We start from the raw sequence: 19,354 nt of genomic DNA, 5'->3' as shown, positions 1-19,354 counted from the left end.
TATTTTTAATCTACTTATGTAACAAATTTAACAATCACATGTTATTTCCAGTGTCATAATTATTTCCTAGGCACAGTGGCCAATGGAAAAACTAGGAGTATTATTTAAGAAATCTATATAATGCATCTGGGTGGGTTGACACACACATGAAATCTCAATACTTGGGAGGCTGAGGAAGGTTTGAGCCTAGCACCTATTAACTTAATGGGGCAGTTTCAATTTAAAAAATGAAATGAAAAGGGTTGGGAGTGTATAGTTCATTGGTAAAGCAACCCTGAGTTCAATCTGCAGCACTACAGAAAAAAACAACCCCCCCCCCAAAAGAAGTCCATATATTACTGTTGAATTATGATGGCTAATGGAAAATCCACGAAATACTAAAATTATAGTATATAACATATAGAAATAACTGTGAGGGTGTTTTGTAATAACTCTCAGCAAAATACTTATTTTTATAAATTTAAATCATATTAGTTTGAAAAAACAAAATGGCTCACATTCTTGGAAAATAACTATTTTAATTTGATTTATTTCTAATTTTACATTTCATTAAAATAAATTTTACCGAGAAGCCAATTTGTGACACAGGAATAGTTTGTTATTTGAAAAAGCTTTCTAAAAATCAACTGCTGCATAATTTTAATTTGACATTTTAAACTCTGGATAAACACAGACCTAGAATACAGCAACGGTCAACATTATACATTGCAGAGTAATCATTTTATTATAATTATTGGAGAAATTATATGCAGTCAAGGAATATATACAGGTAAAGATACTAAATTATAATTATGGCATAACATATTTAACATGTTAAATAAACAATATTATAAAGAAAGTTATATGGTATTAAAACTATATTATAATAAAGATTATATTGTATCTAAAGGCTATATTATAATCAAAGTAACTATTTACAATGTGGGGCGTGAAAAGCTTGAAAGAACTTTCTATATAAAAATAGAACAAAATAAGCTGGGCGTGGTGGCGCACGCTTGTAATCCCCGTGCTTGGGAGGTGGAGACAGGAGGATCGCGCTGGTTCGGAGCCAGCCACGCTGTGGCTTAAGAGACCTTGTTTCCAGATAAAAAGTTAAAAAATAGGTCTGGGAGTGTAGCCCGTGGGAGTGTAGCCCGGAGTTAGAAGGGCTTCCAGGAACCCCAGTACCACCAAAAAAAAATAAATAAATAAAACCAAAAAAGCAAAATAATCTAATAATCTAACATGATCCAATTAAGTTTTTTTTGACAAAACATCTCCTCAGCATTTATTTACAAGTAAGGATTGTTTGAAGGAAAGCATTCAACAGATATGAAGTGGTAATAAAAATGTCAATGTTAATGGTTAAATTTCCAGAATAGTAGGGATACTGGAGACCAGCTACTTCAGAAATATTTATGTATCCATGTTGCCTAGGGAAAGGTTTGAAAGAAATGGATTAGTGGTTTTTCCTCGGTTATTCTCCTGTAGCTGTTCAGAAACTCCAGGGGCCTGCGCCCTGAAGATGGGTCACCGGCATTGGCTTGGATCCTCTGCATGGGTACCTTGGGATATCCGAAACACTTCTTTTAATTAGGCATTTAGCTCATTAAGACTAATGTAGAAAATGCATCAACAGAGGACAACGGGATGTGGTGCGGCCCCCAGCTGCTCTAGGCTGTTCTGCTAGGGGTCTGTTCTTCACCACCATGGTAGGCCGAAGCAATAAACTCAGCCATGCTTCATCCTCAGGAAGGCACAGTTACAGAGGGCACATTTGAAATAGTCAAATTTTACATAAGAGGAAAGGAAATAGCAAAAATAATGAGATTTTCCCTAAAAATAAGAGTGGTATGTTTGTTTATTAAACTAAGGTATAAAAACAACAATGCTGCCCATATTAATAAAAACTTGGCCTGTTCACACATTTTAGGCTATATGAACCTCAATTCTTACGTGGATATAAGGTAATATTACTCGCTGTTCACTAAAGTTCTGGAGTTAGAGATATGATAAGAGCTTTAACAATTTATTAAACCTATGCAGTACAAACTTGCAGTTTTGGGTCCAGAACATAAAAGGCTTACAATTTTTGTACCCTCGCAACAGGCTAAAATCTGAACAACTGGAAGATCAACAGCCTTTCTTGGGTCCCTCAGAGAAAAAAAAAATCACCTCTAAAATCGGAGGAATGAGGATAGGTACATTGAATCACAACTTATCGAACAGAAGCCCAGAAACAAACAAGATGGAAGGTTAGATACTCAGCGGTAAAACTCATTTACCTCCAGGAGCTCTACCACATTCATACATTAAAGATAAGCGGAGGGATCTCATATTTCTGGCAGGTGGATGGGGAAAGTAGTCCTCAGTCATTTCTAGCCTTCTTGTCTCAACTAAAGCGGGAAAACATAAGACAATTGTAAAAGATACAGACTCAGGACACAGTCTCACTAACACGTGAAGACCTAATCAAATTCCCCTCAACCCACAACTACTGACTACTTAAATAAGGGCTTCTGTATAAAAACTGAGAATATACCTCAAAGGGCATCATAGCGCCTTATTTAAGAAGTAATCTCTCTGGAACTGAAAGATAAAGGGATCTATGGTTATAGCAAACAGGAAACACAGACTAACTTCTAGCCAGAAAAGCATACAACCTTATGCTTGAAGGCCTTCTACCCTGTATAACATGACAGGTCATCAAAAAATTACAAGGAATACTAAAATACAAAAACAAAATAAAAAACCCACATTGTTTGAGAGACAGATATGGTAGAAATGTTGAAATTACAAGACAGGGAATGTGAAAGGATTTGTATGCTAAGGGCTTTAATAAAGAAGTGAACGCACAAGGACACATGTGTAATATCATTAAAAGACGGAAATTTTAAGAAAGAATAAAAGGAAATGCTAGAAGAAAAAGCACGTTAGCATCATTCTGGCATTTGGTCCACTAAACACTGTCTCTTTTTCCTCTCCTCTCTCTCCTCTCTCTCCTCTCTCTCCCCTCTCTCCTCTCTCTCCCTCTCTCTCCCTCTCTCTCCCTCTCCCTCTCTCTCTCTCTCTCTCTGTCCCTAACACTGCCAATGCCAACTACCTTCCCCAGCTATTTCAAGACCAAGCATTTTGACTGATCACAGTCAAGAATTGTCAAAGTGCCAGGCCCACGAAGCTATCATACTGGCATTTGGAATTCAGTAATAGTTTTTCTATAACTGAGTCCCAGAAGTGTAGGTCATGGGGATATCCTTACAATAGTGCAAAAAATCTCCTTTAAAAACAAAAATAAGTCAAAGTACCTACTAGGTAATAGTTATATAAAACTTTTAAAATTTCTTCAGGCTCTGTCTCCTCTTTCCTTTTCTTCTGTATCTGCTTAATACTCTCTCCTTTCTTTGCCAATTCTTATAAACCCCAGACTTCTCCCAACTTGAGTTTATGCTGTTTTCTTCTCTTTGTCTGAAATGTTCTCCCATCCTCTACCCTGAATTTGCCTGGCGCACTCTCTTACCTCCTTTAAGTGTTCCTCAAAGCTAACATTCATAATGAGGTCCACTTCGATCATAGTTCTAAAAATGAACCCATAGCCAGCTTTCTCCATGACCTTACCCTGTTTCACTGTTTCTAGAGTCTTTAGATATACTTCCTGATTTACTTGTTACACTTACTAGCTAAGCTGTTTCTTCCATTATAACATAGAGGCAATGAAGGCAGGGAGTTTTGTTTGTCATATCTATTTATGCATCCTAAGTGAAGAGATCATGCCCAGGCATAATAGGTGTTCAATAAATACTGAATAAAAAGGGAAACAATAGGAAATGACCAATTACAGGGAGAATCTTGGAAACCTTCTAGTCTAAACTTTCTGAGCAACCAAAGGGTACAAGTGACTTGTGAATGTGACTCAGTATGCAGTGCAGGAGGTTAAAGTAGAATTTCCTGCTTCTCACTGAGAAATTTCTACCATAGAAAATTCATCATTTTATGTAAAAAAAATTAATATATTTACTTACAAATAGCAGGGTCACACAGGTACTGCTATAGCATGCTTATGACTTATTACTATTATACTTATTGCTTATTACACTCGCTACTTTTCTGCATTTGCATGTCACTGAGTTATACATAAACCAATTATATTATTATAATTCAATACTTCACCCCGGGCAAGGAAGGGAATGCGTGATGCTGAACATGAATCTTGGGATTATCAGGGTTTGAATAGCAGTCTAAGTTGTTCAGTCATTGAAGGCTGAGGAAGGAGATCACATATGCCTTTTTTCTTTGCCTTCATTTGAGAGAGGAGGAAAGCACAAATCTCTGTTTGCTTTCTAACAATTAAGAGCAAATTGGATGATTTCATAGATATATGAAACACTTCTCCAAATTATAAAGGAGTACCCAAAGTTTCTTGGTAATTATGGTACAAGGAAGAATTTCTAGTAATCTCTGCTGTATTTAAAGAGCAGGGCTGGAGTCCATCTTAGTGTAGAGTCTAGCATGTACAAGGCCCTGATTTGATCCTCAGAACCCCTACTCCACATACACAGTAAATAAAATAAAAAGCAAAAAAGAAGCTTCGAACTGTATTTATAATAGTACTTAATCTATTCAGCAGTAAGAAAGCTTAGCATCTTGAGGGCTGGGACCCAGATTCTGACACTATTATCTGCCAATACGAATTGGATATGTCGGGACTAAATAGTTCATCTCTTAAGCTCCCACTGCCTTTTTTATTACATGAAAAATATTAATATCTACCTGAGAGATCTATCATTATGCTTAAATTTGAATATCATATAATGTTATCAGTATCTTATTATTTTCAAGAATTATCCATGTGATTATTATTGTAGAACACACTTTACCTATTGTGAAAAGAGGTTTATATAGGTGGACGAGTCTTGCTAATGAGAGTGTAAACTGGGTACTTTTATTATGAGAAGTTAACACTCTTTTGTTGGATTCAAACTAGTAATTTCAGATTTTACTTTTTATCTGAAAAAACAGAGAAGTATGGCTGCAGTTCTTATAAATAAAGGTAATAACCAGAGAGTGTAAGAAATATTCTGAGTTTTTCATCCTAGCGGCTCACAAAGATGGGCCTATGACACAGGTTTTCTATGTTCCCGTTCAGTAGTCTTCCCTGTACATAACTTAGTTTATAATAAACTCAATGGATTTAACAGAGAAGGCAGAACTGTCAATTATAGCAAGAAACTGAAATATTAACCTCTACAATATTAACCTTACAGACTATTTTAAAGTAATCAGAAATAAAATACCAACGAAACGTTCTTAATAGCACAATGACCTGTATAGCATTTAACACCAGCTCTATACCTAAATATTTCTACCAATTAAAAAAAATATCACTCACTGTACCTTCAAAATGTCTTCAAACTACCTCCCCTCCAAGCAAAGAAAATTTTTTAAGTTTAAAACACCAAATAGAAATTAAAGTGAAACTGTGAGTTGGTTTACTTATTTTTTTAGAATTTCTACAAAAGTTATAAATATTAGGAAAAACAGTTGGCTAACTGGAAACACACGCTTACCTACATGCCCAGGAATGTTCTACTGCAGAGACTGGGAATAATACTGACGTAAATCCCAGAAGCCCTGGGAAATCAGCAGCATAGCAACTGACACACCAAAATAGTAAGGGCTTTCCAGAAGGTGTAAACCAAATGGGAACTGACAAATAGATGAAAACAGAATCAAAGTATTTGCAAACACCTACAGGTAAAAGAGGAAAAAAAACAAAAAGCAAAACAAAACAAAAAGACAAGAAAATCAGACCGCCAGTAAAAACAAGCAAATTTCAGAAAAAAAATTTTATACTGCACAGAAATGAGGACCCCCAAAGAAGAATCTGTGTTTTCATTACCAGGAGTTAATTAAGGAAAGGACTACACAAAAACCAGGGCAATCCCTTGAGGTAGAAATGACTGATTTTAATATTTGTACCCAGAATTCAGAGTTTGGTGGGATGGAGCTCTGATAGAATTTCCTGGACTCGGGGACAAGAGAAGTGAGGTAATGTCCCCGGAGACTGTCATGAAGAACATGGACCTCCCTCCACAAATAAACAAGTTCCTGGTACATCACAAACACAGGCCTACCAGAAACACAGCTCCCCTTTGACGCCAGAATGACATAAGAATCCAGAGAAGCTGTATCCAAGTGCTTACTTGTCGTTAGAGGATTCAATGTTGTACTTGGTCAAAGGAATTAAAGCCCATCTAGTAACATTATTCAGTCTAGTCTCATCCACATACGAGACAGAAAAACTACTGTGTACATGGATAAGATAGTTGAGGAAAACCATAAAAGTGTCACTAACTAAAGAAAATACTGCGCATCATGGGGAGGGCTGGTGGCAGAAGCAATGGGAAAATAAAAAGATAATTAACATGAAAGAGAGACATTTACAGTTCTTCAAAATTAGCAGTAAGATAGTTTGGATGACAGCCCCAGAAACAAACTGAATAGCATAAATTATACAGATTAAATAAAAAAAAATGAACTGAAAAGTAAAGTAAAATCTCTCTGGTGAAAAACAAGGAATGTCTGCTAAATTTCGATGGGCGTTTATGAACTCCAGATTTGGATCTGGCTGGGGTCCTGAGTAGATGAGGCTAAGAAACGTGCTTCCTCAGAGGACAGATCATGAGAGGACACAGAGACCACCATTTCCTAGTGAAGACGGAGGGCCCGGGGAGCTCCAGTGTGCTGACACCTCGTTCTGGAACTTGGAACATCCAGACCCGTGGGAAAACGAGTTCTGTTTTAAGGCACCGACTCTACGGCATTTTGTTATGGTAACCCTTGCAAACTAACACATATATCAAACAAAGAGAATACAATATGACATTTTACGTAGAAACTGATATAGAGTCATGACCAAAGATAAATATAAAGCATATAGTACTACTTAATATACTGTGAGGTCTCAAGCAGTTTTTATGAATATGATTGCCAAGTAAGTAAATGAATTATTTATATCCCAGATCTAATGGTCCAGTCAATTTTATTAAGGCAGAGCTAGGCCAATAAGTTTTTCTAAGCGTCTTCTTTTATTTCAGCAGTAGGTTGGCAACAAGTGTGAACTTAGTTTTCAGTGATAATGGATAAATATTTTAAATCAATTATAACAGAAATGATATCTACACTAGAAAAAACAAAGATTAAAACTTGTAAACACTAAGAAAAAAGATAGCATGGGAGATGTAATCAATCCAATGAAAACACACATTTAAAAGAAAATAACAAAACAAAGACAAAAACACAGAAAAAGAGGTCCATATTATAATGAACAGCAACCCAACACATGGAAGGAGCCTATTTAATTCATGAATAAAGAATTCTTTAAAAAAAAAGCAGTCACATACTGTTTATAACTGATAAAACTAAAGCCAACTATCAAGGCATAGTTACAGATAAAGGGGTAGTTAAGATGTAAAGCAAATCGGGCATGATGGCGCACACTCTCAATCCCAGCGTTGGGGAGGCTGAGACAGGAGGATCGCACAGGTTTGAAGCCAGCCTCAGCAACTTGGTGAGACCCTGTTTCCAAATAAAATAGAAAAAAAAAATAGGTCTGGGAGTGTAGCCTGGAGGTAGAAAGCCCCTGGGTTCCATCCCTAGTACCACACACACACACACACACACACACACACACACACACACACGTAAAGCAAATGATTGTAAAAGGTTATAAGAAACATATATTATTAAAAGCCAAATTAGGACTTGCAGGGAAAGTATAAAGAGGGACATTTACCAGGGACAAAGGCTGTAATTCTCTAATCAGATGTGCCTGTTGTAGAACACATCAGTTGTTCCAGTAGTTGGGAGGCTGAGACAGGAAGATCACAAGGTTCCAGGTCAGCCTCAAAAGTGCAGTGAGGACCTCAGCAACTTAGCGAGATCTTGTTTCTAAATAAATGAAATAAGGCTAGGGCTGCAGCTCAGAGGTAGGATGCCCCTGGGTTCAATCTCTATTTAAAAAAAAAAGATAAAAAGGATAAAAATAAATATTTAAGCATTCAATAACATAGCTTTTACATATGAAGACCTGGAATTGATTAAAAAAAACAGATACTTTACTTATTGTAGTTGGGGAGCTTTCTTAATAGACAAAGGGAAGCAGACATTGGATAGGATTATAGTTTAATTTATCTCTGTATTTCTCTATGCATCTGCTTGCATTTGGACCCAACTGTGAAGCAATCATTCTTTCTTAAATTTAAGAATAATTTGCATATGTATATATGACTCTGACCCATGGTAATAGAAAGCATGCCTCATCAACACAGAACAAACAATTGAATCGAAGATGCTAGAATAACTGGGCAGCAATTTGGCAAAGAATTCATGAGATTCTATTCTCTCATCATTCATACACAATATAAATAAAATATTTAGTTAAATCTAGAAATCACAATTATACTTGGTTATTTTGTGACAGGAAGAGGCTTTCTAAGGCTTCATTTTCTCAATCTATAAGGAATCTAAAGATTGATGGATTTCGCCAAATAAAATGTAAAAGAAGAGTTGCTTTAGCTTTGGATTTGTTAAATGGCTTTTGTTTTTTTTTTTTCTTCTTTTGGTGGTACTGGGGTTCCTGGAAACCCTTCTACCTCCAGGCTACATTTCACTCCCAGACCTAGTTTTATATTTTTATTTGGAAACAAGGTCTCTTAAGCCAGAGAGACTGGCTTTGAACCCATGCGATCTTCCTGTCTCCGCCACCCAAGCGCAGGGATTACAAGCGTGCGCCACCACGTCCTGATTTAAATGGCTTTTTGAAGAAATCCTACTTAGTCTGCGCCCCAGACTTCCCAGTGAAGCTGACTGGGTTGTTTCTCAAGTGACCTAGTGCCTAGTCCTCACATAGTCAGGTGTAAGAAACGCCTGTCTTTGCTAATTCTCATGTCTCCCTCGTAAAACTCTGACTTAATTTTAATTTTTGGCAGCCTAACGCTTGCACCGGAGGTCACTTTTCTCTGTCTGCCTTTATTACTTTACGGAGGGAAGGCGAGTTTGCAGGGCAGGTTTGATGAGCTCCTTCTCTTGAACAGCCGACCTTTGCACTTCACAGAGCGCCTTCCATTCTGCCTGATTTTTAATTTAATAGCGAATTACACCACTGTTCCCTTCACCATTCTAAGGATTATTCTTCTATTGTCTACAGTGGAAAACAGCACATTTCAGCATAATTGTTTCTATCTCAGTTCTCAAAGGATCTCTGTGCTGTCAAACTACACACATAGCACCCATGGCGATGCTGTGCGCGTGACACAGTCATAGGTGTAGCCTGGTTAATTGTATTCTTTATAAAATACATTATAACTGATTTTCCATATGAACTTGTTCTCTTTAAGTCCTAACTATGCTGAACTTGAGGGTAGTGGTTTTTAGAAGTTGTATTATACCGCTAATTAAGGACACGTTTGGAGAATAATATTAGAAAATAATATATTCATATAAATGATTGAAATGGACCAGTGTTTACACAGGTTGAGATCTACTGCCCCAGTACATTACTTTCCATATTTTTACTTAAAATAGCAAGTTGTTCTCGGACTTAATATATTATATAGGACAGAAAGTTAGAGGACAGAAATTTGCTCTTTAGACAACAAATTTTCTAAGGATGCTCAGAAACGTCCACAGTTATCTTTATATCTTTGACATATGGGGATATTTGCATTTATTATAATTTTTTAAGAATTGTCTAATAATATTCTCCTAATTTGTCCTTAATAAGCAGTATAATACAACTTCTGAAAACAACAACTCTCAAATTCAGCATAGTTAGGAATTAAAGAGAACAGGTTCATATGAAAAATCAGTTCGAATGCATTTAAAACGAATAAAATTAACCAACCACAGTGACACATGCCTGTAATCTTAGTGCTTGTGAGGCTGAGATAGAAAGGTCACTAGTTCAAGACCAGCCTCAGAAATTCAGAGAGGCTCTCAGAAACTTTGTGAGACCCTGATTCAAAATAGAAATAAAAAGGCCTGGGGTATAGGTTGGCGGTAGAATGCCTCAGATTGACTTCTCAGCACTATCAAAAATAAAAAAAGAAAATAATAGGAAGAATACTAAGAATTCCTGTCAAAAACTTTCATGTTAACATAAAAATGCCCTTTACATCAAGTACACTAAGCATTCACAATCAAGAAAAGAAATAAAATATAAAACTCTGATCTCTGTGGTGCTTTAAAGCTCATGTTAAACAAAGTAATACCCATTTAATTTTTGAATACCCGTTTTTATAAATATATTACAAATATAACTTGATATATTTCCCTTTTAAGTTTTGAATTTTCTCATTTTTTTCTCATTTCTCTACTCAGAACATGCCTGAAAAATATTTTGTGGCACACACAAGTAAAATTTAGAGACTGGGGAGCTGTAACTCAGGGGCACAGTGCTCGCCTAGCGTGTCTGGGGTCTGGGATCCATCCCCAGCAGTGCCCCTCTCCAAAAAATGCAGCCAGGCATGGTGATGCAAGCCTATAATCCCAGTACTTTGGAGGTTGAGACAGGAGGATCACAGTTTCAAGGCCAGCCCCAGCAACTTAGCGAGACTCTATTCAAAATAAAAAGGGCTGGTGGTATAGCTTTGAGGTAGAATGCTCCTGAGTTCAATCTCCAGTAACATAAAAGCAAATGGATATAACAAATAAGCGAATAGAAATAAACAAAAAGAAATAAAAAGGAAATAGTTCAGGCCCATGTCTACACGATAACATCCTGTGGGGTGACCAAAGCCTTCTGAGTAAATCATAATGTTGCTGCACTAGATCATAACCCAGTTCCCTGATTAGGTAAACAAGAGCATGAGGTGTGCTTTGCCTGTCGCCAGGAACTGTGTTTCACTGGCTCATCATTCAGCCCTGCTTGTTATTGCCTTGTATATGGTTGGAGAAGACAGCTGCCGAGTGAAGTGTGCGGAGCCTGTTCCATCTCAGTCCCCACTGGTTGCTGGTCCTGTGTCTACACCAGAGAACCCACAGTTAACTGAACACATAGGCTGGAATAAAACGAGGCTCTTTTCATCCACTGACTAACCTGTCATCCTGAAGGTCTGGTCTAAGAGTATCACAGAGAATAGAATTTCCCTTTGCATTAGGCAAAGAAGGGCAGCTCTGAAAGGTGACATTCATAACAGACAACTCTAGATCCTAAGACAAACTCTAGGGGAGTCAGAGCAGCCAGAGTAGCCCTGAGCAGCACCGAGAGGAGGCAGGCGCGGTGACTCTTGTCCTCCATCGCTCTTCCCAAGGAGTATCCCCAAAAGAGCAGAGTGAAAGGATTTCCTGGGAGTTTTTTTTTTTTAAATCTCTGGGGCAACTACAGTAAACACGCACCAAGGGCACCCTGAGGTCTTCACACGCACTGCACGCTAATGAGCACATCTGACTACAGAGTCGCCCTGGGACATTTTTCATGTAATTTGTAAAATGTATGATTCAAATCAAATTGATACTGAAAGAGATAATACGCAGAACACAAAATAGTCAAACTGTCTTCCAAGTGGCTAATTATCAACAACCACTGGTAGAAGATTAAAAATGATCTTTTATGTTGAAAATATAAATACTATGCTTTAAAATGGCCCGCTAGACCTGAGAAGTGGGAAGAGGAATAGTGAGAATCCGAGACTAGAGCCACGGGTCTGGGGTTATTCAGACCCGCCACGTCCTAACTCGATGACCTTACGCAAGCTCCTGAGACTTCATTATCTCATTGTTTTCATCTGTTAAAATAAATAATAATGTATAATAATATTTATAAATAATAAAATAGATAATGTGGAGCCGGACGTGGTGGCTCATGTTTGTAATCCCCGCGCTCGGGAGGCTGAGACAGGAGGATCACACAGGTTCGAAGCCAGCCTCAGCTACTTAGTGAGGCTTTCAGCAAATTAGGGAGACCCTGTTTCCAAATAAAGTATATAATGGGTCTGGGAGTAGAGCCCGGAGGTACAAAAGCACCTGAGTTCTACCCCAAGTACCACACGCACAAAAAAATATACATAATGTCCCTGCATGGTGTGAGCATGGTAATCAATTAATAAATGTAAAGGATTCGAGTGGCATGTGGCATGCGGTAAACATCTCATATTACTATATATGATATTATTCAGATATTTCTCCCATTTCCTATCTTCCAAAATATTAATACAAAAGCTGTTAAGTATCAGGCCACAACACAGACACAACGAAGAGTGGCTGCCTGATGACATCCTGTGTCTGTGGCAATGTAGCTGAATCGGGCCAATATTGAGCTAAGTAAAACAAGCAAAGAACAGAAAGATAATTGTTGCTTGTCCTCACTCCTGTGTGGAAGCTAGAAAACTTGATCTAGAAATAGGAGTAGAAAGTATTATAGCGTTTACAAGAGGCTGAAGAGAGTAGGAAGGGTGGGGCGACTAGAGAGGTTGGTTATCAGACAAAGAAACACAGGTAAGTGGAGAAGATCTAGGGTTCTGCATAGCTCCTTAGGGTGACTATATATTTTATTATAAATTATAAAATACCTAAGAGGATTTTGGATGTTCCAAACAAAAGACATAAATATTTGAAGTCATAGATACACTAACTACCCTGATCTGATTGTTACACATTCTACACATGTATGAAAATATTACACTGTATCCTGTAAGTATGCACAATGATTATGTGTTAGCAAAATAAAAATAAAAAATATATACACATATGCATACACACAGGTTCAATAGTTGGGTTGGGCTGACAGGTGGCACTAGTTCAGAGGCCCCTCAGGACAGTAAGGGTTGAATCGCCAGCAGGGGGATCACCGACTTAGAGGAATTACAAATGGGAAGTTGCCAATAGGAGGGTTACTGACAGGGAGGAATTACCCGTGGGGGTAATAAAAAGGGGAGAGGGAATCACCAGCAGGGGGGTCATCAGTAAGGAGAATAACCAAAAGAGGGGACCGCCAAAACAAAGATCAGTAACACAGGAACAACAAAAGTGGGGATCACTAATAATAAAGACACCAACAGGGGCTCACCCATAGGAAGGAATCGTCAACAGAAGGATTACCAACAGTGTGATCACCAACAAGGAATCACCCAGGAGGGGATGGCCAACAGGGGATGGCCAACAGAGGGCTAAGAGAAAACCATTTCAATATTATAGGCTAATTGTTCTGAAATATAATCAATAGGCTTCTAAAATCTCATTTAGATATAATAATTCATTTACCTGAGGATTTTTAAGACGTTGTTCATTTACCCCCTTAGCAATGATAAATTTCTACAAATTAAAAAAGTTATGAGAAATATGAATTTTAAAACCTACCTGTTTCCTTTTAATTTTCTTAAAAGAGAAGTTGAAATTACAAAAGATTATTAGCCATTCTTAGATAAATTTTCTTGTTTTGCGCCAAACTTTGCATCTTTTCGCAGATATTGACTAACTTTTATGAGACTGCACTAAATATTGACAGAAGAGAGAAATAGGAGACTGAACTACTGGAACTAAATTTACCTTAGGCTCTTTTGGCCATGTGGATCAAAAAATGATGACAAAATTTTAAAGAGTGCTTTTAATTCTACGTGTGCATAGACAGGTGGGAAAGAGGAAGAAACAGACCTCTGCGAACTCTACCATATTGACAGAACTAGAAAATGGGCGATTATTTAAGCAAGTAGAAATTGCCACTTTTCCATAATTTCCTGAATCTTTAAAACAAAGAACACTGATGCCTGTCTAAGTATTTTATTATTTTAAGTACTATTCATTCATTATTGCTGGCCTACTGGAGGCCCAGGTACGTGGCACATGCCTGGAATCCCAGTACCCAAGAGGCTGAGACAGGAAGAGCGCAGGTTTGAGGTCAGGCTAGTCCTTATAAATACATGCTTGCCTTATAAGATGTCTACTTTGAAGGCTGGGAAAAAGCATAATGCTGTGTTTTCATTTTTTAAAATGCTACAGGAGAGCCTTGTATGATGTCACAGGCTTGGAATCCCAGTACTTGGAAGATTGAGACAGGAAGATCACAAGTTCAAGGCCAGACTCAGCTACTTAGTTAGGCCCTCTGCAACTTAGCGAGACACTGATTCAAGATAAAAGAAGAAAACGGGGCTGAGAGTGTAGTTCAGAGGTAAAATGCCCCTGGGTTCCACCCCTAGTACCACAAAAAAGTGACAAAAATTCACAACTGAATTTCACCTTTAATCTCATAATCTGCATAAATCATCATTGACAGGGTTAGCTTTAAAAGTATCTGGTCTCCCTGTGGAACAGACTGAATAGCTATGAACTTCCCAAATTCACATATTGATGTCCTGACCCTCAAGGTAATGGAAGACTGACAATTTATCTCCACTACCCCTTCTAATGCAATGGTATTAGGGAGCTTTTGGAAGTCATTAGGTATCAATGTTAGACCCTCATGAATGGGAATAGTTTTCTTATAGAGCAAACCCACCAAGCCAATTCAGAGTAGGAGATTTCCTTTACCAAAAAATAGGTAGATAGATAGATAGAAAGATGATGCTCACTGTTAAATCCTCTCCATTATTCTCCCAGTAGACCTCTCTGAATACTGCCCAGGATCTGAAAGGACTTTTGTACTTAACTACCATTCTCTAGTTAGAAAAGCCTCCAGTCACCAAAAACAGAGTGTGTGGTTGCGCACGCTTGTAATCCCCGCGCTTGAGAGGCTGAGACAGGAGGATCGCGCAGGTTCTAAGCCAGCCTCAACTACTTAGTGAGGCTCTCAGCAACTTAGTGAGACCCTGTTTCCAAATAAAATAGGTCTGGGTATATAGCCTGGAGGTAGAAAGCCTCTGAGTTCTATCCCCAGGATCACACACACACACACACACACACACACACACACAAAGAAAGAAAGAAAGAAAGAAAGAAAGAAAGAAAGAAAGAAAGAAAGAAAGAGAAAACTAAGATCATCATTTCAATTTTTGGGCCTGTTCACAGAAACATAGCTAAAAATTATGGGACATTTAACTAAGTACCTAAAATAGGTAACTGAGCATCCTGTGAATAGTTCAAGCACACACAAGTTCTCTTTTTTAAATTGAGGTGGCAACATTTTGTTGGAAATGTGTGAAATTTTGCTTCTATACTATTGAAAAGTCTATCTGCCTTTCTATTGGTCTTTTCTTTCATGGATAACAAATACTCAGACCCATATGGTTGATCACAAATTACTCTGGATAAAATTGATCATAAGCAATAAGATAAGTAAATAACAGTCATATGTTGTATAAAAAACTAGAAACATTTAAAATTTTTACATGTTGTACGTTTACACATATATCCCTAAATCAATAAAAATGACCCATTTCTGCTGTTTTTACTGATTTCCTTAGGGGAAAACAGTCACATAGGATCAGTATAAACTCTGTTTAACTATGTGCATTTTTACTTGCTAAATGTTTCCCTTTCTGTCAATCACTAAAATTGATAGAGCCGCCGCCTCCTCCTCCTCCTTCTTCTTCTTCTTCTTCTTCTTCTTCTTCTTCTTCTTCTTCTTCTTCTTCTTCTTCTTCTTCTTCTTCTTCTTCTCTCTCTCTCTCTCTCTCTCTCTCTCTCTCTCTCTCTCTCTCTTCCAATGAAATCTCTATCAAATTAGCAATGCCATTCTTCATAGATCTAGAAAAATCAGTCATAAATTTCACATGGAGAAACAAAGACCCAGAATACCCAAAGCAATTCTCAGCAACAAGAACTATGCGGGAGGCATCAGGATTCCTGACTTCAAGTTATACTACAGAGCTAAAGTAATAAAAGTAGCATGGTCTGGCACAAAAGTAGACATAGAAGATACAGATGCAAATCCAGAAATTATTTTTAGTTTTAGCAAAGGTGACAAACACATACATTTGAGAAAAAAAATAGCATTTTCAACAAATGTTGTTGGGAAAACTAGTTATCCATTTGAAAAAAATGAAATTAAATATCCTTCTCTCACAAGAGTCAATTTGAGATGGATCAAAGACCTGGATATTAGACCAGAGACTTTGAAACTACTAGAGAGGGGCACAGGTTCAACACTTCACTGTAGTAGGTAGAAGTATCCGCAATAAGGTAAAACTTCCTTAATAAGACCCCCAAAACTCAAGAAATTAAGTATTAATGAATGTGATAATATTAAGCTTAAAAGTTTCTACTTATCAAAGGAAACCATAAAGACAGGACTAAAGAATGGGAGAAAATCTTTACTAGCTATTCCTCTGATAGAAGAATAATTAATTTCTAGAATAAAGTTACTTAAAAAACTTAACATTAAATAAAACAATAAATGAGCAATTGAACTAATGGATACTTCACAGAAGAATAAATATAAATGGCTAATAAATACATGAAAAAAATGTTCCACATCTTTATTTAAATGCAAATACAAACTATCCGAGATTTCTCTTAATCCCAATCGGAATGAAAATCATCAAGAAGTCAAACAACAATAAACACTGGTGAGTATGTGGGGAAATTGAAACCTTTCTACACTCTTGGTGTGATTGCAAATTAGTGCAGGCGCTATGGAGATCAGTGTGGAGATTCCTCAGAAGACTGGGAATGGATCCACCATATTGCTGCTGGGTATTTTTCCAATGGGATTACTATCACAATAGTAGAGTAACATATGCACATCCATATTTATACCAGCCCAATTCAGAGTAGCCAAATTATGGAACCAACCCAGGTGCCCTTCAACAGATGACTGGATTACAAAACCATGGAATGTACACACAATGAAATTCTTTTCAGATATAAATGAGAACAAAATTATGTCATGTTAAGTGAGAGTATCCAGTCGCAGAAAGGGAAGGGTCATATTTTTTTCTCATATGTGGAAAGTAGGGAAGAATCTGGATACCAGAGGGGCTCCAGATGTTGGGGGAAAATCGTAGTGGATTGAGAATCGTATTCTGGGGGTGGAGAAGGAGGGGATGAGTCAATGAAGGGGTCACTTCCATCGACAGCAAGTACATACGTGAGAATGCAACGTCAATCTTATACAGTGCCAATCTCAATCTTCTGTATGGAGAAGTGGAGTAGTGGGGAGGGAGCCAGAGCAAAGCCCACCAAATGCCCCATGTCACTACCTCTATGAGATAGACAAATTTCTAGATATGTATAACCTAACTAAATTGAACAGAGAGAGTAGAGCAAGCCTAAGCTGACTGTTAACAAGCAAAGAAATTGAAACAGCAATAAAACGCCTTCCACCAAAGAAAAGTTCACCTCCATACAGATTTCTTTGCTTCAGATATTTTTTTTGGTAGAACACCACAAAAGTGTTATTTCAGAGAAGAAATAACACTGGGTAATGGACACCAGGTTTCTGAAATCAGATTTATTGCTAATAGTGTAATCTTGGAAAGTTACTAAGCTTCTTTGAGTCTCCATTTTTTTTTTTTTTTTCGGTACTGAGGATTGAAACCATGGGCATTCTACCTCTGCTAAGCCCCCAGCCCTCCCCCTATTTCAGTTTGAAACAGTGTCTTACAAAGTTGCTGAGGCTGGCCTTGAATCTGTTATCCTCCTGTCTCAGCCTCCCAAGTACTGGGATTATAGGCTTGTATGATCACACCTAACTGAATCCTAATTCTTTATTGTAAAATTGGGAAAATATACCTACCGTTGTCAGGTGAATGTGACAATTAAAACCGGTGATGCACATAAAATTTACACATTTCTGACAAAAAAATTTACACTTTCTGAAAACAGAAAGCACTTACTAGTAGCTGTTATTATTTACAAGAGATAATATTTGAGTGAAAGACAGTAATTCCAGTCCTAAAAATAAATGGTCAAATAATTTTTAGACCACGACACTGGATGTTGTGTTCTGAAACACTATATTTGTATTAGAACTAGATCTCAAAACTAGTTCTTGTTGATTGAAAAACTTATTAATCTTTTATATAATGGGCATAAAAAGGCAGCTATTTGCTTAAAGATATTTGTGGCCGGGTGTGGTATCATGTGAGTGTAATCCCAGTATTGGGAGGCTGAGACTGGAGAATCGCAGTTTGAGGACAGCCTCCACAACTTGGTGAGACCCTCCACAATTTAGCGAGCCTGTTTCCAAGTGAAAAACAAAATAGGGCTGAAGGTGTACCTCAGAGGCAGAATTCCCCTGGGTTCAACCCCCAGCACCAAATACACACAAAATACATTTGCGTTTGGGTCAGATTCTTAGTCTTAAATTTGTTAAAATGAATCAGGCGTGTTGTTTTTATGCTGAGCTGATTTATACTTCAAATATTAATTTGCTTTTCCTTTATTTTTGGGGGGAGAAACTGTCCTTCATTATTCCTCTGATTTTATTTCTTCACCATCCCTGGCTATGTTGTTATTCAGATATATGTTGAATTTACCGAAGCTCTCTTTATTGCTAGGTAATCTTTTAAATAGCATGCGCCATAATTGAGTTCAGGTGGCAGCCATCAGCCGGCTAACACTTGACGTGATTAGGATGAATGGCGGCAGGACATGCCAAAGACCAATGCCCCAGAGAGAAATGAGAAATTAATGGAGTCAGTATTTGTGGCCTGGCTTCAGGGAGGAAAAAAAAAGGAAAGGAAAGGAAAAAAATCTTAAATATAAGTGAGGAGTATTTCAGTGAACACAAATCTGTCTTCCTTTTGTACCTTTAATACCCCCATACTCCTGGGGTCGACCATGTAGAACCAGAAACGAACGGTGCACATCCCAAGGCTGGGGGGGAAGAATTTGGTGGTAACAATTCTGGCAGTGGATCCTTCTTTGGGGCCGGAAGAGTTGACGTACAGGAAGTATTGTCCGCTACCTTAGAAGAGATTAGTACATTTTTTTCAGTGCAATGATATATGTTATCATGAGATAATATGTTTAAATCATAAAATATGTTTAAATCATAAAAATAGCATTTTCTTCCTAAATACACACACACACACACACACACACACACACACACACACAGTTTATATTTTGGTGACATTTAACTTTTTTATGCAAACAACAAAAGTGTTCTTATGATCATGTGATTCACAAATAGATTATGGCAGATTACTCACATAGGAAGTGATCTAATGTGTGTAATTGGCTGGGAGGATGCATGTCTTTTCTCCTAATTTGCTCAAACAGGTCAGTTTTATTTAATTAATTAATTTATTCATTTATTGGTGGTACTGGAAGCGGAGCCCAGGGGCTTTTCTACCTCTAGGCTATACTCCCCGACCTATTTTATTTTGGAAACAGGGTCTCACTAAGTTGCTGAGAGCCTCACTAAGTAGCTGAGGCTGGCTTCGAACCTGTGCGATCCTCCTGTCTCAGCCTCCCAAGCGCTGGGATTACAAGCATATGC

At 37.6% G+C, this 19,354-nt stretch overlaps 1 protein-coding gene across 1 annotated transcript in view; it reads right to left on the bottom strand.

Moving 5' to 3' along the window:
* The window catches only part of MALRD1 (MAM and LDL receptor class A domain containing 1), a gene marked incomplete at both ends in the record, with an annotated part of 671,257 nt that overhangs the window by 163,758 nt on the left and 488,145 nt on the right, over positions 1-19,354 (bottom strand). Inside the window, one exon of the mRNA XM_080717079.1 lies at positions 18,660-18,813. Coding sequence (XP_080573205.1) covers positions 18,660-18,813 — 154 coding nt within the window. The remainder of the gene's footprint in view (positions 1-18,659; positions 18,814-19,354) is intronic.

Source organism: Muscardinus avellanarius (genome assembly GCF_963383645.1).
Source record: "Muscardinus avellanarius genome assembly, chromosome: 20".
NCBI classification, from domain to species: domain Eukaryota; kingdom Metazoa; phylum Chordata; class Mammalia; order Rodentia; family Gliridae; genus Muscardinus; species Muscardinus avellanarius.
This window is presented reverse-complemented; position numbering and strand designations above follow the sequence as displayed.